At 36.5% G+C, this 27,470-nt stretch overlaps 2 protein-coding genes and 1 long non-coding RNA gene across 7 annotated transcripts; 2 read left to right on the top strand and 1 right to left on the bottom strand.

Annotated features, from left to right (window-relative positions):
• Positions 1–56: 56 nt before the first annotated feature.
• LOC127833972 (uncharacterized) lies at positions 57–19,912 on the bottom strand. Its single transcript, XR_008027707.1, has 3 exons — positions 19,413–19,912; positions 12,854–13,120; positions 57–4,309 (listed from the first exon to the last, which is right to left on the bottom strand). It is a non-coding gene; the product is annotated as an uncharacterized LOC127833972 (long non-coding RNA).
• Positions 5,649–18,727, top strand: LOC127833970 (uncharacterized). Of its 4 annotated transcripts, XM_052359495.1 has the most exons (11): positions 5,649–5,833; positions 6,189–6,493; positions 8,095–8,242; positions 8,539–8,604; positions 9,131–9,195; positions 9,313–9,400; positions 9,646–9,663; positions 10,422–10,487; positions 12,343–12,470; positions 15,694–15,796; positions 17,272–18,727. In XM_052359495.1, the coding sequence occupies exons 2-11, from the start codon at positions 6,194–6,196 to the stop codon at positions 17,472–17,474; spliced, it is 1,185 nt and encodes a 394-aa protein (XP_052215455.1). In that variant the 5' UTR covers positions 5,649–5,833; positions 6,189–6,193; the 3' UTR covers positions 17,475–18,727. The 4 variants fall into 4 exon arrangements, with proteins under 4 accessions (XP_052215455.1, XP_052215452.1, XP_052215454.1 ...); XM_052359492.1 differs by having other exon boundaries at positions 5,649–6,493; XM_052359494.1 differs by lacking the exon at positions 9,646–9,663 and having other exon boundaries at positions 5,649–6,493.
• Positions 19,504–26,503, top strand: LOC127833969 (uncharacterized). Of its 2 annotated transcripts, none has more exons than XM_052359491.1 (7): positions 19,504–19,779; positions 21,420–22,085; positions 22,484–22,562; positions 22,695–22,801; positions 23,843–23,915; positions 25,413–25,555; positions 25,801–26,503. In XM_052359491.1, exons 2-7 carry the CDS (start codon positions 21,588–21,590, stop codon positions 26,068–26,070), a joined length of 1,170 nt encoding a protein of 389 aa, XP_052215451.1. In that variant the 5' UTR covers positions 19,504–19,779; positions 21,420–21,587; the 3' UTR covers positions 26,071–26,503. The 2 variants fall into 2 exon arrangements, with proteins under 2 accessions (XP_052215451.1, XP_052215450.1); XM_052359490.1 differs by lacking the exon at positions 19,504–19,779 and adding an exon at positions 20,966–21,120.
• The last annotated feature ends 967 nt before the right edge of the window (positions 26,504–27,470 follow it).

The following is a 27,470-nucleotide window of genomic DNA, read 5'->3' as shown; positions in this document are numbered from 1 at the left end:
TTATTATGTCACATTAGGGAGTTAATATCTATGAGTTTAAAACAATGAGACCAAACTTTTCATTTATTTATTTATTAGTCATGCTCACAAACAACGTACTGAACGAGCGTGGGCGTCCTTTAAAAATATATTCATCACATTTAAGAGCTTCGTGTTTGCAAACATCTTTGAACGTAAATTAAATGCAACAGTATTGATACCATCAAATAAATTGTTCTACCGAGCATATATATAAATAACTGGTGTGTGCATGTGTGCGTGTGTGCGTGCGCGAATGCTTGCTTTTCTGTGCGTGCGTATGTATGTATTTATGTATGTAGAGGCGCGCAGCGCCCAAAACTAGTTTACTGGTTCGAAAACAACAAAAACATAAAAATAATTCTTTAAAAACAAAATTGATATTAATTTCGAACAACAGAATAAATGTAAATGCCTAAAATGATAATAGGAAATATTTCTGTCTGTAAGTCAGACACTGGCCTGTTGCTTTAGTAATCGACCGTCCATGTTTGTTGAGTCTAAACATTTTGAACATTTTGATTATCTGAGACCCTGATTTCCGTATATGAAAATGTTCGAATTCCATCACTCTTGAATTAAAACATTGAAGTCGCAGTGGTGTAGTGGATATGATGTCCGCCTAGCGATTTGGAGGTCACGAGTTTGATCCCCGTTGTGGGAGCGTTCTTTAGATTTCCCACATAGACACCAAGTACTGGTTCTAGTCCCAGAAACACGGACTCGAGAGCGTTTTAAATAAGACTTAGGCGTTCTATGCAATCGAGCTAAAATAAATATGTTTAAACTAATTAAAACATTTATTAATGACATCATCAATAGTTGTAGCGAAGATATTGCAAAACTTGAGTTATTCGGTCTATGTATATTCTTTATAACATCACAACCACCAAGTGATGACATATTCAAAGAAATTTCGTTATAGGCGTTAAAATATGTTCCAGTTTACAATGATAAAATTCTATTAATGTTCAGTGGGTAAGGCTATAAATGTATTGTTCGATATGTGCTTTTTCGAATAAATATGAAACGTGTTCTGGAATAACCTTGTGACACAGAGGTTTTGAACAATTTGTTTCCTGAACGATTGTGCTTTTCTTTGATATCGCATGGACCAATGAAAAACAGCTTGTATTCGTGAGTCCTTCTCATATGTACGTTAATGGAAATCCATTGACACTGATAGGGAAATAATGGCTGAACGCCAGCCAAAGTTCAAGTACAACCTACCGCACAATCAACAATCAGGACGTGTTCCGTACAAACTGCGTCACAGCTTTCATTTTCTGCAGTCATTTACGGAACATAATAAATTGGAACAGATCGCTTTGAAACATCGTGACTGACCTATGACACAAGATTTTATTTATAATCAGTTTGACTCAGAAACGAATACCAAGTCATAATTATTTGGTGTAATATTATTTTTTACTTGACACACAATCTCATTGTCTGAATAATTGTACAAGGTTATCGTTTGATTCTTGGACATAGTTGATTCAATTTAAGCATTTCAAGTTTCGGTGCCAATAGTATTCAATACAATATTCGTCATGGGTTTGCAGTACGATAAAACCAACGTTTCTTTTATTTAGTTTCAACTTAAGCTTATGAGCGTAAATCTGCCGTTCTGACCTGTCCGATGATGTTTGTAAAATGATTATCCTTAATGTGACTCGATTCGGAAACCAAGTGGTATTACCTACTAATACAATATAAACCTTTACAACATAATGTCAAACTGTGTTTTTTTGCTGAGCGACGACGATTGCTTGTATGTCATGGTAAAAGTGCCATATTTTAATATTGGGATGCACATACCGACTAAGGTAAATTTGAAAGAGTATGGATATAAACGCCGTTTTACTTATATGTCTTTTAGTGTAGTTATTGTTGCAATAATGGTTGCTTAGTTGTGCTAAAAGTAGTTGTTGAGCGTTTGTCTGTCCATTGTCCGTTCGTTCGTCCCCCAATGACAGTTACGTCTTAAGAAAGGCTTCGAGGGCTATAATCTCACCATGTATCAAAACTTGGTGCTTTTTTTGAAGTCTGGACTGCATAGAACATAGCTGCACCAATCATGCAATGCTCATGTATGTATCCAATTTTTAAAAACTATCGTGATGAGTGTGATCTTTTGTCCTTCGTTCGTCGCCCGTAACCAACATATGCCGTGTGAGAACTCTAGAGACTAAAATATTGAACAATATTAATGAAACTTCAGAAAATAAAATCATGAAAATGTTTAAAAGAAATTTTCCCAATGTAGCTAAATCGAGTTCGAAACTGGATCTTGTGGGGAAAAAACAAGGCCACTATGTTAAATTAAACAAAAGAGCTTGTAGACTCTCCAAAGGACACCATTTTTGCTAAATCATCTGTAAACTTGCTCAAAACATTTGCCTTATGATATCTCGGCCAAATTAAAAAATAATTTCGGTCCGTTGAAAAACATGTCCCAAAAAGGCGGGCAGTTTTCCATATATGATTATTTATTTAAAAAAAAACTTGTACGTAGATGGAAAATCTATTGCCAAATCTTAAAGCCACATAAATACTCAAAATCAATTAATATTTGGCGTTTGCTTGTAAATGTTCGGATAAAGTCGCAGGAAATTCAAATGGGAATATATTGTCACACACAAAAATAAAATCGAGCATTTATTATCTCGTTAAATCTATATTACGTTAAAATTTTGGCTATAAGGAACACTAATTTGTATGGGTTAACTTTTTTACGAAATATTCGTTGATTCTAAGTATTTATGTGGCGTTAATGCTTAATGTTTAATCCTTAAAAACTACCCCAATCAACAAAACAACATTGCTGCTACCTATTTGCTTATAACAATTCAGTAAGCGACTTACGGTCAAACTCGAATGCTCTTGTTAGAGTATTCGAGTTTGTGTCATTGCCATGTTGTTTCTTGTGAATCTTCCTTTTTAGGTTAAGCGAGTTTTCAAACCAGTTTTAGGAGCCCATACACCAAGCACGTTCTTAGACAGTTCGACCACGTTCTGAAGAAAATGCAGAACGGGATGTGAACTTGCTTGAACGTGTAGTTTTGATCAGATCAGAAAAAAATCTACAATATGATTGAATGACATTCATACACAGTTCACGGTACGTGCAGCTCGTTCCTATCCCGTCCTATCCCGTTGCCAGTCCGTCTTTATCTAGTTCAAATCGGGTCAATTTTCCCATTGTCCCCGTTGGTATACCGTTTCCAGTCAGACCGAGCCCGTCATCAGCCAGTTCGATCACCTTCGTAGGCAGTTCTTGTTTATTCGTTGTGCAGTGGTAACTCGTTCAAAGGCAGTTCTCACTCCGTCCTACTACGTTGGTAGTACGTTTAGGACGTAGTTGCAGCCACGTTCTGCACGGCGATTATAAAACCGACTACGTTCCTGCCAGTTCTCATTGATGTTTCACGCTTTGAGCCGACCAGACGTACATTTGTAATGCCTCCAAGAAATAATTCTGCTAAATTGTCAGTGCAGCTAAAGGCTGTCGCAATTAAAAATAACACAAATAAATATCGCAACTGAAAAACGTCAAGAAAAGGCAGAAGGTATTGAAAATCCTGAAACTGCCAAACTAAATATAAAAAGGAGCGCGCTGTGTCTCCGGTAGCTTCAGTTATTTACACGAAACAAGATCGTACGTGAAACGTAGTGCGGACGGGGTCGGTCTGTCTGAGAACGGATTGGACGGACTGGAAACGGACTCGATCGGTGTGGCATCGTACAGGTAATTTCGGTCCGATCGCACTACGTTCTGGTACGTTCCTAACCCGACCTTAGTACGACCTATCCGTTCTTATTACGTCCATTCCGTTTCCAGTACGTTGTTACTACGTTTAATTGTAGAACGGGATGATCGGACGAAAATTTTGAGAAGACTTAAAGTTCTGAAACACCTTTCCCGTTCAACCCCGTTCCATGCCGTCCACAAAGATCGAAGACAGTTCGTTACACGTTGCTACTACGATCACTCCGTTCTCACACAGTTCGAGCCAGTTTAGTCACATTTTTCAGAACGTACTTCGAGCGGAGTCGGTGTATCGGGGGTATTACCTATTAAAGTGCCACATGAATTCAAAGCGAGAGAGTTTCCACGGAAAATGCCGTTACCAGTTGCAACTCCCAGTAACCGCGTGTGTCTAAAGCAGGGAGTTGGCCTATTACAACTACTTGTTACTCGACCGGTTAATATATTTTAAAACGTGTCCCGTGATCGAGAGTTGCTGTTCAGCGCGGCGTCTTGGACTGTATAATATGTGCACTGGACCTGAAAATAAATAAAATCTCATGGTCAGTTGTTGATCTTTTCCCTTAAAAATCTTATTAACTTCAACTATCGAATATAAAGCGCTCAAATGCGTTTGTAAAACAACTCAATTGTGCAATGAGCCGCTTTAACGACGGATAAGAATAGCTGACCTGCCGACAATTTGTAAACACATTCTCATTGAACAGACGCATTTCGTGAAGCAACATGAACTCCTTGTCTCAGTAACTTGTTGCCTAGAGTCCGACTTAAACAATAACCGTACAACAAAAGTTGTACTTAAAGGGACCTTTTCACAGATTTTGGCATGTATTGAAGTGTGTCATTAAATGCTTTATATTGATAAATGTAAATATTGGATCTAAAAAGCTCCAGTGAAAAAACAAGAGTACAATTAAAGAAAGAAAAGAAGTAACCCTCAACTGGGCTCGAACCACTGAACCATGGAGTAAAAGTCTATCGCTTAGACCACTCGGCAATCCGTGCTCATACAATGAGTATGAGTTTATACTTAATATAAGCAATCCTCATAGTTTCCCAAAATATAACGACAATTACAGAACTCTCCAAATTATTCAATCGTTTCGCGTTGCAACGCTTTATACTTTTCAGGTTTTTAAATCGTCAAAAGATGCATATAATGAAGATTTTAGAGCATGGTAAATGTTCAGTATTACTGTTCCCTCCAAAATATCATAACCCCAACGAAAATCTCCGAATCTGAAACAATTTTTTTTAATTTTGTCAATTTACCAAAACGTGAAAAGGCCCCTTTAAACAAATTGCATTGTGTGCAATTAAAGCATTGACTACAATGATAGTACTTGCAATTGCTTCATGTGCCCGGACCACAGCATTGGCTACTGTAATAGTAAAAAACAAGCTGTCTAGTGTCCTACTTAAGAATTTAATACTATGTAAGTACATGTACTTGTACACTAAAGCATCGCTTACGATAATAGTAAACAAAAGTTTACGTATTTTGTTTACATTAATAAAGAAGATATGTTCCCATGGTCACTGTTTTGTTTGGTTTTACATCTGTTAACGATTCATTGATGTAAATGAAGAAGTATATTCAGTACTTTACTCAATACAATCATCATTAACGTATATGGTCAGTAGGTCAGAAAGTTGGAATAAATGGTGTAGCGTGCATTCTGTCACACCACTGCATTGTCAGGAACGAGCACTTCCGGATGACGTTATATATGACTAATTTTAAAAGCCCTATTACATTGGTTGGCAGTTATGGACAATGTCATTCAAAAAAGTAGATATATTCCGCAAATTACTTTCCGCGTAAAATGTATAACCATTATATAAGAGGACTTTTCACAATCAAAGTATCATAACTAAAACAGGATCAGTGACACAGTAACCACTAACTTAATTGAGCAAAAAATCGAAAATCATTCTAAATGTTCGTCATTAACGTAGCAATACCAAACACTTTATCAAATAAATAAACATTTGTCTCTTCGTAGACTCGGTGTACCAGAGATTTCGTGGAAGACACTTTCGGTATTAGATAACAGCTTTCTGTGTTTAAGTATATATGTGTTTATTTACGTTATTAAACTTTCCATTAACGATGGTGTCGGGTTACGATAACTGGTTTAACGTGATCAATTCAGCTTAATCGGTAGCAGAACATTTGCGTGTGTTTAACGTTTAACCATTTAATAACACATAACTCTAATTGCAAAATGAACTCGCTATTAACATTTTGATTTCATTAGAAGAACAGCTGATCTGTATCGGTAATAGGTATCGGTGACTCATATATCAATGCCCGTCAAACTGTTTGTTTATATGTATGACATAATCAAAACAACGCACTGCAGAAATATTGCAATGGAATTTGTTTCCGACGAAGAGAGCATGACCATGAAACATCAAGTGCGCGGTGAACGCTTCTTTGCGAATATCCAGGAGCTGTCGGCCCCTCGACCCCGGCGCGCCCTAGACCTCGCAGCCGCAGTGGCATGTGTCGCCTGCGTACTCACCCTGGTCGCGTGCGGCCTCACTGTGCACATGTACGTGCAGATCCAGACACGGAACTTCCGGGACGAACTGACGACAATCCTCAGGGAAGAGGTGAGGGCAGGGAGGGCCATGGCGGACCCCCAGGGGCTATACACGGACAACCAGGAAGGGAATTACGACAGCCAAGTGATTGAGGTAAGCTGTATTCACCAGTTCACACATAAATATATCGGTCACAATCCAGTGCATGCATTTAATTATAACTTTATAGGACGACTGCATTATATCGTTCACGTTATTATCTTTACCAAAATGCAAGATAACTTAGATTATTACACGTATCAAATCACGACCGGATAGTAATAATGGACATGTGCCAGATACTTGTACTTGTGTTGATCTAACCTGACTCGCGTCTTATAGTATTCAGTATAATTATAAGCAGGAACTTTAGACTTCTTGTTTTCAAATTGTTAGTTTAATCTAGATTCCTTACATATGATCTTATTTTATTATTTATTTTTCATTTTTGCCTCAACCATCATTTATGCATGTCAAAAATACTTGTAGGAAACGTATATCTTTTTATTTGAAAGGACATAAAGTAAGTTATAACAATTCTACATTCTATACATCGAAACACGATTTTGACCTGAATTAGTATGACCTTAAGTAATTTGCAGTGTTATAACGTGTTTTTGATTTTGCTACTGAAAGAGGAAGCGTTTATTGATAACGGCATTCCCCTATTCCCTAGTTGACTAATATTACATATGTTCCTGATTTTAAAACGTGGAACTGTGGGTCAAAAAGGAGATCGGTGTTCTAACATCGTCAGTTTCTGAACATGTAACTTTGAATCATTGAGTACTGGGAAACGAAATAAACATTCAGGAACTGACTACATGTATGTCGATTTTGGACTTTACTTTCATTCACTCCATTAATGGCAGCAATACATGGATTGCATTTCCGCAATTGTTCGATAAACCAAGCCATTATTTTTAGGCGTTTGTTTCGTTGTCAAGTGCTATCAAAGAACAGTTTTCTTTTTTATAAGTGTTGTTCCCTTTACGGCTCTTGAATTAACGGCTATGAAACGGTTCGAGTCCGACATGGCATAGTTAACGGCTATGAAACGGTTCGAGTCCGACGCGGCATAGTTACGGCTATGAAATGGTTCGAGTCCGACACGGCATAGTTAACGGCTATGAAACGGTTCGAGTCCGACACGGCATAGTTAACGGCTATGAAACGGTTCTAGTCCGACGCGGCATAGTAAACGGCTATGAAACGGTTCGAGTCCGACACGGCATAGTTAACGGCTATGAAACGGTTCGAGTCCGACGCGGCATAGATAACGGCTATGAAACGGTTCGAGTCCGACACGGCATAGTTAACGGCTATGAAACGGTTTGAGTCCGACACGGCATAGTTAACGGCTATGAAACGGTTTGAGTCCGACACGGCATAGTTAACGGCTATGAAACGGTTCGAGTCCGACACGGCATTTCTAATCGAACAGATAAACTGCCGGTATAGGAAATCGATACGATAACACGTCTTAATAATGGATACTGGCTTGCCAATGGAATTCAACCGCGTTTTAGCCAAGTGCAAGTTGACTTCCAAATGTTTTATGAAATTTATTGTGTGAGACAAAATTATAAAGAGATTTGAATAATAATAAAAATCACATAAATATCAACGACATCTCGAACCTTGATTGATAGAAGGACCATAGCATGCTGTCTCAAACTGTGGTTGAAACAAACACTTTATATATAACGTTCCAGCTAACAGGGGAAGAAAGGGTACCAAAACGGAAGAGAACAGCTTCTGACGACCAGACCAGCTCGAGTCCAACTCGCCAGAAAAAGCGACAAAGGAACGAGCACAAAGAACGCCACAATAAAAAAAATCCCAAGAACAAGGAAGACAAATGTAAGTCGTAAACACCTGCTCGAGCTCACTCATGAAATGAAATATATTGGACCTCGGAGCAATAGAATAGTATAAGAATAGGAGATTTTTAATGTATAATGAACCAACAAAAAACAACCATAACAGCAACAAAACTGTAATAACTCAAGGTTTTATTTTGTCCATAACGACTTGCACTTACACGAGTTTATTGACTAAATAATTGACTTGGGATAATTAAATCATGGTCAATATTATATTTTGTCAGAATAAATAATAATCTAAGATTTTTTTCAATGATTGAGTTTTGGCTCCAGGTTGCCGGACGATTAAAAAGGAACTCGGGCCAATGATCCAGGATGCGTTGACTTCACGCCTATCAGGTAGGGTGACATTAGATCCCATCAAAGCGGCTACTCAATGCATGGTCATATCATCAAATTCTAACCCAGAGTAAACTTTCAATGCATTGCCATATCATTAGATCGCTCAAAGCTGCCGTTCAATACATGGCCTTATTAATCGATTCCCTCAAACAAGCCGTTTAATACTTGCCTAATAATTAGATTCCCTTAGAGTAGCCGTTTAATGCATGGCCGTATAAAAGGCTCCCCTAGTCGTTCAATACACTGCTTCTAGATCACCTTGAAGGGGATTGTCACGTTATTGTCCAGGCAACTATGACATGTAAATATTAATAATAGCAGATGAACTGTGCACTCCTCAAAATCAATGAAAATAACGATTTGATATTATATACATTATCAATTCAAAAAGTTATCAGTGTTATTCAAAAGTTGTAATTGCTGATAAGCGCGAGATGATGGCAGTAAAGGATTGCTTTTGTTGGGTTTTATATAATACATTATTAAGAAACTCTTCAAATAGACATGTTTTGCTTTTTTGTAGATATGATAAACAGGACAGAAAAGGCGCTTAATCAAATACAAGGATCAAATGAAGACAATAAACATGTAGGTTACTAAACTTTTCTGTTAATTGCGAGCAACGTAAAATGTAATTAAGTAATTCGTACGCTAAATGATATCTTTTTTTATTTAGAATAATTTTTTTACGAACTTTTGCCTTAGTTTATAGGAATTGATCATTACACAACCGCCGTGGATGAAGATTTTATACAGCAAAAGATGGGCAAATTTGAACCTGGAAATCCTTTTAGTAAGTATGAATACTTGATGACTGAACACCCAACACCAAAGTAGTACAGGCTCAACCAAAACACATTTGTTCTGTCTTTAATTCAACTAGTGTAAGTTTTACATTGTGTGCATAAAAAATATTAAATGTAAAAATAGAGAAACAATGATGAATGTCGGGAGAACATAATAGAAACAAATAGAACATGTGAAAAAGAAAGGGCATATCTGCATTTCCATTTGAATTATATGTACTATGCATTGCAGCACAAACAGGAAACGAGCGTATGTATACTCTCATAGCTAGAAACTCATTGTAGGATGATAACTTGTTTTTATCGTTTTTGTGTTGAATTACCCATCTGCTTTTTATGCAAACGCATATATTCGAATACCCCCTCCCCCCCCCCCTAACACCACTAATCACTTTCGAACATTGTGAATTACTAATTTCTAGTAATATTAAATTAAATATTGTAGATTTAAAATTGATTGTAAAGTTTTAACTCTATCAGCAAGGACCACAACTACAATGATAATGACAGATTTATACGCGTTTTTTACCATGTAAGATATGTTATATATATTCGCGCAAGATAAACTGGGTTTGTACCCTCCACCACTCACCTTCCACGTCCAACCGAGTGTGCTTCAACAACTTTTCACAAATGCTTTCACGCGGTGTGGTTGCTGTGCTTTTTTGTTTTTAATCAAATAGAATGATTAAAAAACTAAATATAAATTGAACAGAATTGAAAACACACAAAATAAATTTATTAGCTATAACATTTAAATATGAAAATTAAATTTAAAAAATGGCGTTTAAATACTGTAGTATGTCTATGGATCGAATTATTTTTTCAAATATAAAATAATGACTTATTTAATGTAACTATTTGTAACTTAATTTCTACAAAGATAAAACAATATGAATGACAAACAAACACAATTATATAATTACTCAAAATATGTAATCGCTGTACGTCCGTGATCGTGAAGTAAGTGTATTGTGACGTAAACAATTATCGTGCCTGTGTTTGCAGACCGAAGCGTTGAGATTCCCGAATGGAGCGGGACGCTGTACCGGAATCGATCACTGAGAATACAAGGTATTACTCAATCGACGCCATGTTTAACCCATTTATGCCCAATGGACTCTCCCATCCTTCTAAATTGGATCAATTTATTTCCAAAATTAAGGATGTCTAGTTTTTTTTTCTATATTAAGAATATTTCATACAGAAATTCCTTTAAGCAAACAGTGCAGACCCTGATGAGACGCCGCATCATGCGGCGTCTCATCTGGGTCTACGCTGTTTGCCAAGGCTTTTATTCTGGACGCTACGCATAAATGGGTTAATTAAAAGAATATGTGTAAAATTTAAATGTTTAGTATCTCTGATTTATGTAAGTAACACATTAACGTTCTGCTCATTATTAGAAAGAACACGCATGCTTTTTATGTTGGAGAAAACCTCGCACGAAACATATTTCCTGCTCGACCTTTCTTGATGGATTGCGCAACTTAACGTTTGAGCTTAAGTACCTGCATACAGACTTATATTCACTGGGATGCCCTATATCCGAGGGTCTCATTAACATATAAATGCAACCAAGTTGTAATTCAAGTATAACTTTTCATATCTCTCTTTTCCTGCTCGACCTTTCTTGATGGATTGCGCAACGAAACGTTTGAGCTTAAGTACCTGCATACATACTTATATTCACTGGGGTGCCCTATATCCGAGGGTCTCATTAACATATAAATGCAAGCAAGTTGTAATTCAAGTATAACTTTTCATATCTCTCTTTTCCTGCTCGACCTTTCTTGATGGATTGCGCAACGAAACGTTTGAGCTTAAGTACCTGCATACATACTTATATTCACTGGGGTGTCCTACATCACGACCGAATGTATTCCTATAATAGACCCCGGTACACCTTAGAATGTATTCATATAATGGACCATGGTACAACTTAGAATGTATTCCTATAATGGACCGCGGTACACCTTAGAATGTATTCCTATAATGGACCATGGTACAACTTAGAATGTATTCCTATAATGGACCATGGTACACCATAGAATGTATTCCTATAATGGTCCATGCACAACCTTAGAATGTTTTCCTATAATGGACCATAGTACACCTTAGAATGTAATCCTATAATGGACCATGGTACACCTTAGAATGTATTCCTATAATGGACCATAGTACACCTTAGAATGTATTCCTATAATGGACCATGGTACACCTTAGAATGTATCCCTATAATGGACCATGGTACACCTAAGAATGTATTCCTATAATGGACCATGATACAACTTAGAATGTATTCCTATAATGGACCATGGTACACCTTAGAATGTATTCCTATAATGGAACATGGTACAACTTAGAATGTATTCCTATAATGGACGGCGGTACACATTAGAATGTATTCCTATAATGGACCATGGTATACCTTAGAATGTATTCCTATAATTGTCCATGGTACACCTTAGAATGTATTCCTATAATGGACCATAGTACACCTTAGAATGTATTCCTATAATGGACCGTGGTATACCTTAGAATGTATTTCTATAATGAATCATGGCACACCTTAGAATGTATTCCTGTAATGGACCGTGATATACCTTAGAATGTATCCCTATAATGGACCAGGGCACACCTTAGAATGTATTCCTATAATGGACCGTGGTATTCCTAAGAATGTATCCCTATAATGGACCAGGGCACACCTTAGAATGTATTCCTTAATGGACCGTGGTATACCTTAGAATGTATCCCTATAATGGACCAGGGCACACCTTAGAATGTATTCCTTAATGGACCGTGGTATTCCTAAGAATGTATCCCTATAATGGACCGTTGTTTACCTTAGAATGTATTATTATAATGGACCGCGGTACATCTTAGCCGGTAATAACCTTGAATTATAAGTATCGTCCTATTTCAGAGGCTCCCATGACATTGAAGATGTTCGCTCCTTCAAGCGCAGACAGCCAGCGCCGCCTATTTGACCTCGATACAAACACCGGCCTGTTCAGGGCGAGATACTCCGGTCTATACCACATATATGCACATGTAAGTAAACCATTGCCCATTTACGAAAGCACCGATGTATATTTTGATAAGACACAGTACAAATGGCATTTATATGTTGAACTCTTACCTTTTTTCTGTCAGTCTGTTACACTATAAAATTTATTCAAAGGTACCTGGGTTGGTATTGTAAACATAAGAATATACACCGACAATAGATCTGATTGCATGCATAGTGTATTGCATCCATCATTTACTTGCCATATGCACTGCTTTATATTGTTTTATATATATCAACCAATTGGTAAACACATTAACAAACATGATTGACATACGACTGACCCTCATGACAGTAATACATCCTTTAAATATAGCCCTTATTAATGATACATGAACACATCACATAAATGTATCTGTATACATACACGGTGGTGATCCTCTGTATACATATACGGTGGTGATCATAGCGGATGCCACGCTGCTTTCACTGCACGCTTCTCCTGAACTCCTTAAACTTTCATGTTACAGGTGCCGTTCAATGTGGATGAAAGTATGAGGAGTGACGGGGAGGCGGGCAATGGGGCCATACTGCTCGTGCACACGCGCAATACGCGCCGGCATAACACTCTGAGGTGTCAGGAGGTTACCCGGGCAGACACTGCCATGACCATCAACAATGGTCCGTTTGAGGCCTGTAATATAAATGGTGTGCTTCATTTGAAGCAAGGTGATGGTGTACGATTAGAAAGCGTTTGTAAGCATCTTTTGGTTGATCTGACTAAAGAGATAACATATATCGGTGCATTGGCATATCAGCTGAACACGCTCTGAACTCCACATGTGGAGCAGGCAAACACATATACATATCAGATGTTGTAAGCGCTGAAAGGCACTTCCACTGCCTACAGAACATCTACACTATAGTGACAGCTTCGTCAACTCGTAATTGTTAAAAGTAACTAGCTATATAAGTACGTGTTCAGACGAATGTTCTATTAGATGCGAGGCTATTCTTGAAGATATTCACTGCAATCCACATGTTAGTCATATGTTTCTAGGTGTATTGCGTATGATATGTCTTCTCCACAACCTAAATTAGATCTATGTGCAACGTGATAAACGTTTATCAAACACTTATACGTGCTGTATGTTTGTTATTGTTATCTGCTTATTTATTTTATAGATTGTTAATCAATCGCAATTTGTATCATATAATTATATCATATGTATCATATATCATATCAATGTATCATATAATTGGTGAGTATTGTGAACTATAATGCAGCAATCTTAAAGTTATCTAATTGTTTACAAAAATCAAAGCTATCAGCCCGAGCTGCAAAGACTCACTTCTTACTTTCTTATGCAATATCCAGAGGAACCGTAAACATATCAATTCCATATTTCCGATCCAATCGAATATTGTGTTATTTGTTTAAGGCATATTCATCACCACGTGTCCCAAAAATACACATACAGACAGATAAAACACTAAATGCAAAAACTCCATCCAGGAGAATATTAAAGCTGACGGTTATTCGAAATTTCACTTTCTTGGATTTGAACAATATTTCTTTAATGATTTATTTCATTTTGAACGTAAATGTTGACATTCTTGTGTTGTGTATGACGTAATAAGGCTTAAAATTGGACGGTTTGTCATACCCGAGATCTCTGAGACGTTTCTCCATTGTGCACATTGGGTATGCTCAACAGGTTGTTTGATTTTAGCTATCCATATTACTTGTATTTAAGGTTTGTTTATTTCGTCATCAATGTTGGTATTTTTATTGCAATAAATGCACTGTTGTCCATGCGTTGTTTTGTTTTATTATGTTCTGAAAACCAGTTGGTGTCATGTTATCAGATCAATGTTCGGTAAAGACCACAATCACGATGAATCATACTTCAACGAACTCTGAAATCTTAGCAAAACTGATTTGATGCATAAGTGACTGAGTTTGTCACTCTTTCCTCTATGACATTAAGACCACTTATAAAATCAAGCAAACTGGATCGCATCGCGTCACAACACCACTGAATACATTTTACTGACGCAAATCGGTAATTTTGTGATAATATTGCTGCTTAAAATGGTTTTCAGATTAGGAATATCGATTTAAGATTTTCACTGCGTTCTTCTTGATCAGCAATAATATCTGAATAATCAAAATGACAGAGACCCAGTTGACTGGATATTGCAGATATTCTTGCTTCAGGTGATATATGCAGTTTACTTGGTTATGGAGGCAAGAATATCCAAAATATAAAATATATTTGGATCTCTCTTGGATAGAAATAATATTAAAAATATTCCGATAAACCGGATCTATCCAAAGCAGCAAGAATATAATTAATATCCAGAAATCTTGGATCTCTATGGCAGCAAACCTACTAATAATCCTGAAATATCGAATACATTGGATCTATGTTCGAAAGACAGAATCTATGCAACACAAATACTTAAAACAGCCTGTAAATTGAAAGACAATCAGAAATAATCAAGTAAACTTGGTGTGTCTCGTTTGAAAATAAAAAATAAATAAAAATATATATAATGGTCTATAAAGAGTAGCACTTACATCTGAATATAGAGCATTTTTTTACTCTGCGGCAAAAAGAATATCTTAAATATCCAGCAAATTGGGTATATCTTGGTGAGCAAACTATCTAAAATATTCATATTGACTAATTTGGGCAGCAAAACTATCTGAAATATCAAGTAAATAGATTTTCTCCAGAAAACAAGATGTGTTTGTGAAACACTATGTCCTAATATATTTGACCTTTGACCTTGAAGGATGACCTTGATCTTTCACCACTCAAAATGTGCAGCTCCATGAGATACACATGCACGCCAAATATCAAGTTGCCATCTTCAATATTGCAAAAGTATTCATAAAATAAGCGATATTGACCCATATATTTTACCTTTGACCTTGAAGGATGACTCTGACATTGACTTTTTACCACTAAAAATGTGCAGCTCCATGAGATACACATGCAAGCCAAATATGAAGTTGCTGTCTTCAATATTGCAAAAGTTATGGCAAATGCTATAGTTGGCGCAAACAAACAAAGCAACCAACCAACAGACAATGCAAAAACAATATGTCCCCACTATAGTGGTGGGATACATAAACATTTAATATCTCGGATAGACAGAAAATAATACATGCCCATGTCATACGTCTTTTTTGTTAAATAAACCAGTACAATATTGAGAAAATTTGAATAATTATTGCTGTGCCTACTGTATTAACAGGCCCAGTTTCGAACAGGGCGGAACAAAGGCATTGTGCTCCTGCACAGAAGTCCCAGCGGCTTCGAGTTACTGGGAACTCTTACCTGTCCACCGCACGACCAAGGTAAACATTCTTATAACAATTTAAAATATATGCGACTATGTATTATACATTACGTTAGAATGAAGGAACGGAAAACGGCAAATAACTCTCTATTCTTCTAACTGTTCAATGCATTTCTATTTTTGATTCACTCGCTATGCATGCCCAAGTATTTAGAGCTTTTATTAGGCTAACCTTAAGGCCCCTTAACATTTTGGGTAATTTCTTTCCATTTGCATGAAAAAATGCTGATGAAAAAAATAAAGCCGTTGTCGATTTCATTTGTATTACCATGAAGAAAAAGGAACCTTTTGTAGTTTATTTCTTTGTGTATACATGTATAACCATTGTGAAGCTATCAGAGAAATATCCAATTAGTATTTGTAGCGTGTTACATTTTCGAAATAAGTGTTAAAATGTTTTTTTCAAAAATTTGTCAAAAGTGCATGTATTACTTTGAGCCACGTGGTGTGTTTCAAAGACTTTGCGGATAATCCTAGTTTGCAACCATTTAATATATGATTTTGTGTTATATTGTAAAAAACTTTTCTATTGAATTAACAATGTTCAATGTATGATATATTTCCAAATTATTCTTTCCTTTTGTTTGTCGTGTTAGGATGTAATAGTTAAGTTTTAGCATATTATGTAATAACTTATCGATTGAATTCAGAGTTTATGGTTTTATATGAGTCGAGAAAAGTTCTTTCTACTGTGTTAATTATACATTAATGCAATATGTGTTGAAAGGACCTTTTTATACCATAAAATAGTAAGTAGTTGACTGGCTTATTTATTTTGATTTGTGACTCTTGCAATGACAAACATGATTGACATTGCCTTTAATAATATCTTTTACATATTTAATGCAATTATCATAGCAATATTTAACAAATGCGTTTGATTGATAAATAAAGAATTGCTTAAATCATAGGAAATCTGACAGATCATCCACAGAATTTAAACTAATACGTTTGACAAATTCAAATTATATTTATTAACCATCGATCAAAAAAGGATTGGTTATTTCTTTTCAGGCAGAAATAGCGTACAAAATGCCTTCATTACACAGTTAACATATATCTACTAACTCCGTAGACAAGGATGTAAAACGGAAACTTGTTGATATAAAAACAAAATCATGATGCATCTTCACATTATCTGAATGTCATGGTCTTTATAATCCGAGCGTTCATGAATAGCGATTATTGTATCCCATTATCGTAAGGACGCATCAAACTTGTATATACAATGTAACTGATTCATTGGTCGGCAAAGTAGCGATCAGAAAATGGCATGCCGCAAATACACATAGTCATTACTTTGTCATTAATACAGTAGCTATAAAACACAGTCCCAGCTATTTGCAAGTAGTTCAACCAATACACGCGTGTATGCTTGATTGACACGTGTTCGCTGTTCTTGATAATGCTATGTCGTAAAATGTAAACATTAACACCGACATATTGATCATTGTATTCCTTCGTCACCCACAGCTCTGTACAGTCAGTTCATCCAGCAGCCTTGTGTGCTGGCCGGTACTATGACACTCAAGGCGGACGACACCGTGGAGGTTCAGCTGCTCGACTCCCAGACGACCCTCGGGGTAAAGAACACGGAACTATACATGGGCGCCGTGCTCATACGGCCTGAAACGGGCTCCGTGAACGGGTTGCACCTGCAGGCTTTCTCTACATGACGTCTGTGTGGCCTTGTATATATGCGAAGCATTGTTGAGTATGTAGTGGAATGAAAAACAATAAAATCTTGGGACTTCATAAATTAGATTAATTAAATTGTGCTCTCATTATGTCATATAAATCAAAGAGATGTATATTCACGGAAAAGACAAAGTTTTAAGAAAACACTTTTGTGGAAAAGCGTATTAAAAAGAACACGACTACTAAAAGTGACCATACCTAGGCTCATATGTATGACGTAGTAAATATAACAGTTAATGAATTAACTTTTGGGGTAACTCTTGTTGATGTTACTGCATGTATATATACCGTTTTATTGATCTATTGTTGATATTATGTTTAAGTTGTGTTGTATTATGTACCTCTATATGTAAATTATATGAACTTCCGTATCTGTCATATTTGTCCCCTTTTATTTCCATCGTTTTCGAAAGTTTGGGAATTTTGCAAAAATGCGTATATTAACCTGATATGATTTGATTCGCTAAATCGGTTAAACGGCACGGTTTTGTTTACTTTGGTTTCAGTTTCTGTTTCACTATTTTAACTTCAAAGATGCTTGTAACCTCTTTTATGTTATATTAATATACAATGGTATATTTTTATTAATATTTACACAAGAGTAGATGTATTTATAGTATCAGTATCACTAAGCTCATCTGCTTCTTTAATGCTTGTATGGCAGACCTTTGCGCATTCTAAGCGACCTTGACGAGAAACAGTCTATTCTCTTTAAATATTAAGAAAGTGTCATATCAACAAACGAGAGGACGAATTGTATTCACGACTCGTTCAGTTTGAACTAACGATCAATTCGACACAGTACTTAATCTGTATGTTATGACAATATGTAGGGTATTTCTTCTGTATTAAGCTTCAAGGGCATATTTTTGGAAAAAAAGTACTTCGTTTTCTGAAAACATGCGACTTAAAGGAGGTGTTTTTCATTGCTTTGTTACGTTATCGCTGTAGTTGTGTGAACATATTTTTTTAATACGGTCCATTATGCAAATTTTATTGAATTCTTCTTTTGTAAAACAAAGAAGTATTTTTCGTACGACTGCTTACGATTTTAAACCAGACGACATTACTTTAACACAGTATTGAACCAGACGACATTACTTTAACACAGTATTGAATTTCGTTTATTGACACCCTTGAATGGGTGACATCTGCCCGGGAATATAGGACGAGCTCTGTACACTTTAAATACACCTATATATAGCACATCTAAATAAAGATCTTCAATCAGCTCTTGATTTGTGTCACAAAATAAGTTCAATAAGTGTATTCGTGGAAGCAACAGGCTTTTCAGTTCAACGAATCTGGTCACTTTGTGTTTCCACAGAATGATCATGTACATGTTCGACTTCTGGTGATTACATTTGTATGATAGCGAGACAACGATCTATATATGTTGAATGCGATACTGATTGTGTCCTTACGATGGTATTTTACCAATTACATTCTAGAGAGACTAAATATGTATAGATCTCACTATATTTTGAACATTAGAAGGGCATTTAGCAAATGGTTAATTGTGTTGTTTTTTCATAATGTTTATTCTATTCAAATAATACTTTTTTATCATTTTAACCGACCTCATTCAAATTTGTGATTGAAAATTGGTTTCTTAAGTATTTTCTATCTAATAATTTCAATATTCATCAATATTTTAGTACATAGATTATAACTATGATGATACAAACTCTGGCAGACATTATTTTTATGTTAAAATAAAATATAAACTGTACAACAAAGCCATGTAATGTTAGAATGACTTCATAAACAGGAGTACATCTTTTCTTGTAGATTGAGGTTCCTGACCAAGTAATTAAAATAAAAATGAGCTAGATAGAAACCAAAAAAAAAAACAGGCCATAGAAACGAATTCAGTTGTTCCGAAGTGCATAGACACACTATCGAATAGTACTTACATCCAACATTTACGTCACAATCGGTCCGAATATTTAGAGGAACTTAAATCCAATATAGCACTGTAACCTCCGGATATAAAACAGACACAGTGTTTCCTTGTCAATGAGAGAGCGAATGGGTGTTAAGATTTATCAGGAAACTATTTCATGGGATTCGTCGATTTCTTGTGTAGGGAATCCCGCAAGCGGATATATTTAGCTTGAATTCCATCATGTAAATACTAGTGAAATGTTTATTTTAGCTCAAACCAAGGGCAAGATATACTTATAGCATTTATTCTCAAAATTATGTCTGAACTATGAAAAGTTGTACAATTCTACACAAAACAAAACAGCGAGCCTCGCCCAGTGTCATGTATAGTTTCAGGTAAGACCGCTCATAACCTACAGATGAAATTCACCAGATGACTACAGACTGACTGCCAGATCACTATGGTCTACTACTTAACATTATTTTGTATGACATCATGCTCTAATGATGACAAATTTTTTAAAACTTGACCTAAGGGAGGGGGGGGGGGGGGGGGGGTACCACAAAACCATGCAATATGTATAATTTTGTTTTCATTTCTTATTTACGCGCAACAAAAAAACCCGTTTAAACCGTAAATGTCTAGCAAGCATTAAAACGAACATATAACATTTTAAGGGCAGTTAACACGATGAGCAAACAACTTTACAATGTTAGCAATGGTCTTAAAGACGAAAACATGCCTCAAAGAAATATGTCAGCGACAACAATAATAACTCAACAATAATAACTGGTACAATATAATAATAGTCTCATCATGTACCCTTTGTCAACAAATTTCATACTTACTACTACAGTATTTTGAATATTGAGCGAGTAGTAAATGATGACATTGAAATTATAAACATAGACTTCAAAGGCAAAGGATATCTGGTTTTGACACTCATATATCGTCATCTCTGAACATTGACAGTGTAAATCCATTCAAGCGAATGATACAATGTTGAAAGACTGGGTTTTCCTGTACGCAAACATATTGCTGGCATTTTTTATCTTTAATAAACCAGTAGAAGTAAATAGAAACGGGAGTAATGATTAGTTCTTTTAAATTAGATTCCTTCCAGCTTCAACAAATTATTTAACACTAAAAAAGAAATTTTCCGCGACATACTTGTAGGTCTAGGAAATAACACACTTCAAATACCGAGACTGTCATTACATCTTCCGCAAATTCCTTTCACGCGGTTTCCCGTCGTTTCAATAGAGTGACTACCTGTAAACCAATGATCACATTGTTACAAATGTAGTGACCAATTGTATCAAAACAGTCATAAGTCCAAAACAAACATATTTAAACAAGCGTGTAATTCTTGATGAATGTATGTATGATACATACATATACCTGATAACGAATTTAATGTTAACGCCACTTTCAGGATGTAGGAAAGTAAACACATTCATAGTATCGTGCACACGAATGCTATTCAAACGACTCAGAAAGCGAAACTGCTATTCAAGCCATAGCTAATGCAAGCTTGCTCGCACGTTCGTCACTGCAGTGATTTCCTTATATTTCGGTATCAACTTTACCTTGAACTGTAACACAACACTCCAGCTTACAGCGATAGTAAGCAATCTTATGTCTAATGGGTTCAATTAAAATCCGTTGTATTACGACTGAGCCAATGCCAAATAATGTCCTTGTTCGCCTACTCAGCTGGACATTCCGACCAAAAAGTAGGTAATCTGTGAGTGGTTTATAAATGTATAGATTTGTAATTATCAAAACTCAGTAGGTTACAGCTTAATTCCAAAATGACCCATTTCTCACACTGGAATATACATTTGCAAGCAGTATAAATATATTACGTAGCACGTTAAATTGTTATTATGTAAATGTTGCTGTAACAGTAAAGACGCTTATTATCTAATATCGACCTTCATATGCTGAATTTTGGGTACGTGAAATCTACTTGAATACACGTTTAAGGTATTTTGTAAGATAGTTTAGCATGGCTGAATACGGTAAATTACAGGAGATTCGTAGCCTATCATTCAAGTCTAATAGCGATTTGTTCGATGGTGATACAAGGAGTCTTAGTAGAAGGTGTACCACTTTGATCGTCGCCAGTGTGGTCGTCTGCGTGCTCACGAGCGCCGTATCGGTGGCGGCCGCGGTCGTCTGTTATAAAGCTTGGACCGCAATGAACGACGGTTTGCTTAATACGGTGAGCGGAACTTCCGGTTTCTACATGTACCCCCAGCAGAGCTTGCCGACCACTCACAAAGACACTCATAGTTTTGATTACATGCACAACGCGCTTACGGTAGAAGGAACGCGCGCTCCGGTTTTGTCGTCAGTGAAAAATGATAAAGCTGAAGGAGTGACTGCCGTCTCTCAATTATCCGATGCAGACAAATTTGACTCCATTGACAATGATCATGTGGACGTTGAAGAGGAGGAGGAAGAAGATGACGATGATTCTATGAATGTTGATCGATATGGTATCAAAGATGACATTGTCACGACATTAGATTTAGATGACGATGTAGAATATGCGGATATTGACTCCTTTGAAATATTGGAAGCGGAAAACGACGAGGAGGAAGATATAGATGGGTCAGATGCCAGTGGAGCCGGCGATCTAGAGACAGGCAGCGGGGCAGTAGGGCAAAGTCGAGATGGGAACAGTGAACTGAAAGTAAGGGGCACTTTTTTGTACTAGTCGATGTGTTGTAGCTTTTAAAACTGAATGTTAAATCTGGTGTTTTGTTATTGCTGGAGTTCTCTGGTTGTAACGCATATAGTTAACCAAATATTCAATAAATACATGTTTTATAACGTTATTTGATTTATATCAGAAATCAGTGTTGATTACATTTGTGCAATATCATTTATTTACCAGGATATCTGGCATTGTTTTTCATAATGTACTGCAGTACATTAAGTATCGCCTGTAAAGTGGTCCTCTAATATCAACCCCCAAACGGTGACTATTGATACAGATGTACTGTCAATAAGATAAATATTTTATCGTGAGTATATGTACATGTTTATGTTATTCAGCCAGCTGTTTAAAACCAGACAATTGTGTTTCAGACCAGGTCCCGGGTATCACGAAGTGCAGCAAAACCGAAAAACAAAAACAAAAAGAAAGACAACAAAAACACAAAGAAAAGTATGTTACATAAATCATAATATTAAATGTGATCATTACAATACATTTAACACCTGCGTTAAATTATTATAATATAAAATAATATTATAATATAATATAGCTTAATTTACCATTGTAATAATATTTGTTCAGTGACCAAGCTTATCACCGATCTAGAAGCGAAACTGACTGCCATGAACGCATCCTTCTACAGAGACCTCAACGAGCGACTGGCTGTCCTCAACAACACCTTCTACCAGGTAACTGCATAGCTCATTGAACAAAGGACCTTCAGGTTATTTGAGTAGGTGATATCAGACAAAGCAATCGTAGTCATGCAGCAAAATTAAACGCAACCACGTTTTTACAACCTACTTTCTTTCCCTTTCGCTTCATTTGAAATATTAACGTCTACCAGGTTTAAGTCAGTATGGTTGTGGCTGGTAACCTCTCTGTTATTTGGCTCAAGTAAACACGTACGTTACTGGTAACACATATCGATCGATACATTTTTTAACTTAAAATGTTTTATAACTATATAGGTAAAATGTTCCTGGAAGATTTACACTATAAATAACATTCCTGTACTCAAACATGGTATCACCAATAACTCGTGACATTTTGGTTCAAATATACCAAGGAGCACTGTGTTTTACAGATCGCGCAATTTACTAAATCCTAATTGTATTTTAAGAATTAGATGCAGCGGTTCAATAATGTTGTCTTTTGTTTTCCACAAACTAGTAATGGTTTCATTCCTTCTATAGCGCAGCCAACATAATTGTCGTGAAGTATCGTACAATATTAATCGGTATTGAAAAAAACCTTCATTGGTGGTTAGTACCATTGCACTTGTAGATTGTGCCACGGTGATCATATAGAATATGAAGTACACTTTCTGTGTGAATGTGATACTTACAATGATTTACGGCGCATACACTTTGCAGATATATCATCTGAGCTGACGAACCATAATTCTATTAGTAAACTGAATATACTAATGACTTCATGTCCACGAAAACTGGCTAAATTTATTGATAAGGCATATTCAAAAAGACGAACTGTTATCTGTGCATAGTAATGGATGAGTATATCATCGACACAAATTCATATTCGTTATCAATTATTCAAATGTATCAGGGTATGTGATGCTATTGTATATAAATTGAAAAATTCTGTTGGTTTTTTACTTTTAGGCCCATCGGATCGGGTTCAAAATACATTGTATATATATTAATATGATATTTTGTTATATTGCACGTTGAACTATAATAAACCTACGTACTTACTTGCACTTGCAGACAGACCGACCTAGTGCTCACTATAGCGGAAACACTGGCATCAAGGCGGCGCATTTTGAAGCAGTGAAAGCAGGTAAAAAGCGGGAGAGGATCACTAATGCCTATAGCTTAAAACACGGACATATTCATTTGTTCGACATATGTGCCTTTATTAAGCGTGCCTTCTTGTGGATTATGATTAAAAACTGGATAGTTTGTTTATATTATATAGCATATAACTATATTAAATTCAACCTTAGATGTGCTCCATTTATGTCATTAATATACGAAGACCACGCTGTCATTTGCAGAACTTTTAATTTGCTTTTGTTTTTGTGATCTACATGATATCGAAAACAATTACAAAAACAGCAACAAATTATAACAAAACCACTTACGCAAAAGTCATGTTTGATATATTATACACTTTCTGCAGCCCAGTTTGAAACCAATATAGACGACGAACGTTTGAGAAAATTGGTTGGAAAAAAATATAACGAATATGAAATCATCGGTAAATACAATTTTACAATGTTCACGTATTATTTCTAAATGCAAAGTATGAACGAAAGTATTAACGAAACGATATTTAGTTGAAGTAAAACTTGAAAGGAATAAATCATAATAATACATGGCGTTTAAATAATTGTTGATATTAATTTTTAAAAGACTCGTTCAAAGGCACATTAATAAAAGCACACGCATAGCGTGTACACGAATGGCACAAAAGAAGAGCGTAAGATTTATTATGCCATATGTCCGAATCCATTTTTGTCTCTATAAGGAAAAAAAACTTATTATTAAAGATTATTCAATGTTTTAAAATTGTGCAGGTATAGACATTTAATACGATTTCTTTTTTTTTAATTGTGCAAAAAGTCCATTTAGCTAAAAAAAACAAGCTTATTAAAATAAATTCAGACGTGTATGAGCAGGTCCGCAGTCATCAAGTCACCATACGTATATCTTACAGATCCATGCACATACATAGCAGACATGGGCGGCATGTTGTGCTTAAACAGAACATTTATACAAAGTAAAAAATCCTTATTATTACAGACTTCATCTGTTGGTGATTTTGAGCGCTCTGCTGGTGCTCTCTTTGCTGTCGATGATCTTCTACTATGGGAACGTCTTGATATTTTATTAAGCTTATGATAACAGTTATAGCTCGTTCACAAAATATTTCCTTCCGCCTGACTAAACTTACTTCATAATTCACTGTTATGTGCATTCTTCCCATAGTCTTAGGTGATGGTTTGTCGCTCTATGCGTGTATATGTTTTTTTTTTAACAGATGTTCAATATTAAGTAAAGAACATGTTGTGTTGTCTATAATATATATTGTATAGTTAATGAGCTTTAAAATGTTTTAAACTTTTATTTCGATTTTGAAGGGTCCGTTTGGGTATGTTTGAATGAACAACGTAATAACAGTTAAGATGGTTACCATAATCAATACTTCCACTGGTTACCTCTTTTTCATCTCTACCGAAGCATCTGTTCTTATAAAGACACACGAGCTATTCAACAGTTGACACATTTGTCATTAACACTTTCTTTAACAGTTTTTATAATGTTCTTGTTACAGACAAGTTTGGTACAGAAAAGGAAGCGTTGCGCATATTCGATAACGCCTCCTGGGTGGAGGAAGCGTCATCTCCCGTCACGTACAGCAAAGAGAGCGGACAGGCACGTGTCAAGGAGGGCGGCCTCTTTCTCGTGTACGCCATGGTACGACACAACAAGGCCCTGCGCGCATCTTGACACTCATTGTTCAATATGAATGTGTTAGAGTTTATCAAGTTTAACTTCGTTATAAAGATAGTTATAATAACGTAGGAACATTGGCAGGCACTCTTGCAAGAAAATGTCGGTTGTAAAAAAAAGGTTTTCGAAATAAATATAAATATATGTATAAATGTACTTAAGTAAACATAGTCATTATATTGTAATACGCTTTAATTTTGTAATTTTAGGGTGCGAACTCTGGTAACAAAACCGACAAGTATGTGTCTATCCAGACGAAGAGCGGGAAAAACGGCAACACCATCAAACAGTTCTACTGTCAGAACGGCGTGTATCAGGCTTCTGGCTTAGTGACCAGCCTGCAGTCGTGTTTCGTGCAGGGCATGGTGATGCTCAGTGCTAATGACGTCATAGAGATCCACGGGCGACACGCCGAGATACAATTAGGGTACGGTACATACTTTGGCGTGATCCAACTCAGTAGGAGACTGGCGTCGTGAGGCGAGAACAGAACACGTGTGAAGCAACGGCAGCAAGGGGTTAGATCGTATATGGTGGTTGCGTATACAGTGTTATTTATTGAATGTGTTCAAAAGGGAAGACAGACGTTGAAATAGACGCACTGGTTTTCTTGAAACCTAAACTCTATAGACATTGATTTAAGCTTTATATGTGTTGCTTCAATGATAGTTGGTAGTTAATTTATGTCAATATTGCCTCATTGTTTGGAAATTATTTATTATTCTGGCTGTGTAACTTTAATATTTATTGATATAAGCAGTTTGAGTCTGTTATCATTGCCAGGATGTCGCTTTATTTGCAATTTCATGTATTATTTGTCAGGTATGTTTTTTCTAATTGCATTACTTACCTCTTTACGTTCTTTTTAACATATATTCATACATGACGGTAAATGGCATTTTAAATGATATTGTTGCTTTATTGTTTATACATTTTTAGAAAAAAATAAAACGAAAAAAAGATGATTGTTGAGTTCAGGTGTGGTAGATTTTATAAATTTTTCAAAGCAGTGACGTCTTATCGTCAACTCCAATATGGCATATATGATGCATTTCGTCACGACCCACAGTGCATGGTGGGTTCCTATCTCCCGGTGCCTGATGACGTATGAGAGTGGGTTCCAATCTCCCACAATCTGATCATGAAGCATAGTGGTTTCCGATCTCCCAGAACCTGGTCACGAAGGGAAGTGGGTTCTGATCTCCCACAATCTGCTCACGGGACATAGTGGGTTTAAATCTCACACAATCTCATTACGAAGAAGAGTGGGTTCCGATATCCCGCAATCTGATCACGAGACATAGTGGGTTCCGCTCCACAGGGCCGTATCTCGAAGGAAAGTGGGTTCTGATCTCCCGCAATCTGATCACGGGACATAGTGGTTCCAATCTCACTCAATCTTATTTCGAAGAAGAGTGGGTTCCGAGCTCACACAATCAGAACACGAAGTATAGTGGGTTCCGATCTCATAGGACCTGATCACGAGACATAGTGGGTTCCGCTCCACAGGGCCTGATCACGAAGGAATTGGGTTCTGATCTCCCACAATCTAATCACGGGACATAGTAGGTTCCGCTCCACAGGGCCTGATCACGAAGGAATTGGGTTCTGATTTCCCACAATCTAATCACGGGACATAGTAGGTTCCGCTCCACAGGACCTGATCACGAAGGAAAGTGGGTTCTGATCTCACGCAATCTGATCACGCAGCATAGTGGGTTTCGATCTCACAGGGCTTGATCACGAAAAAGAGTGGGTTCCGACCTCACACTATCAGATCACGAAGCATAGTGGGTTTCGATCTCACAGGGCTTGATCACGAAAAAGAGTGGGTTCCGACCTCACGCTATCAGATCACGAAGCATAGTTGGTTCCGCTC

This window comes from Dreissena polymorpha, chromosome 6 (genome assembly GCF_020536995.1).
Source record: "Dreissena polymorpha isolate Duluth1 chromosome 6, UMN_Dpol_1.0, whole genome shotgun sequence".
NCBI classification, from domain to species: Eukaryota; Metazoa; Mollusca; class Bivalvia; order Myida; family Dreissenidae; genus Dreissena; species Dreissena polymorpha.
The sequence above is the reverse complement of the archived record's forward strand: the minus strand, read 5'-3'. Positions and strand labels throughout refer to the sequence as shown.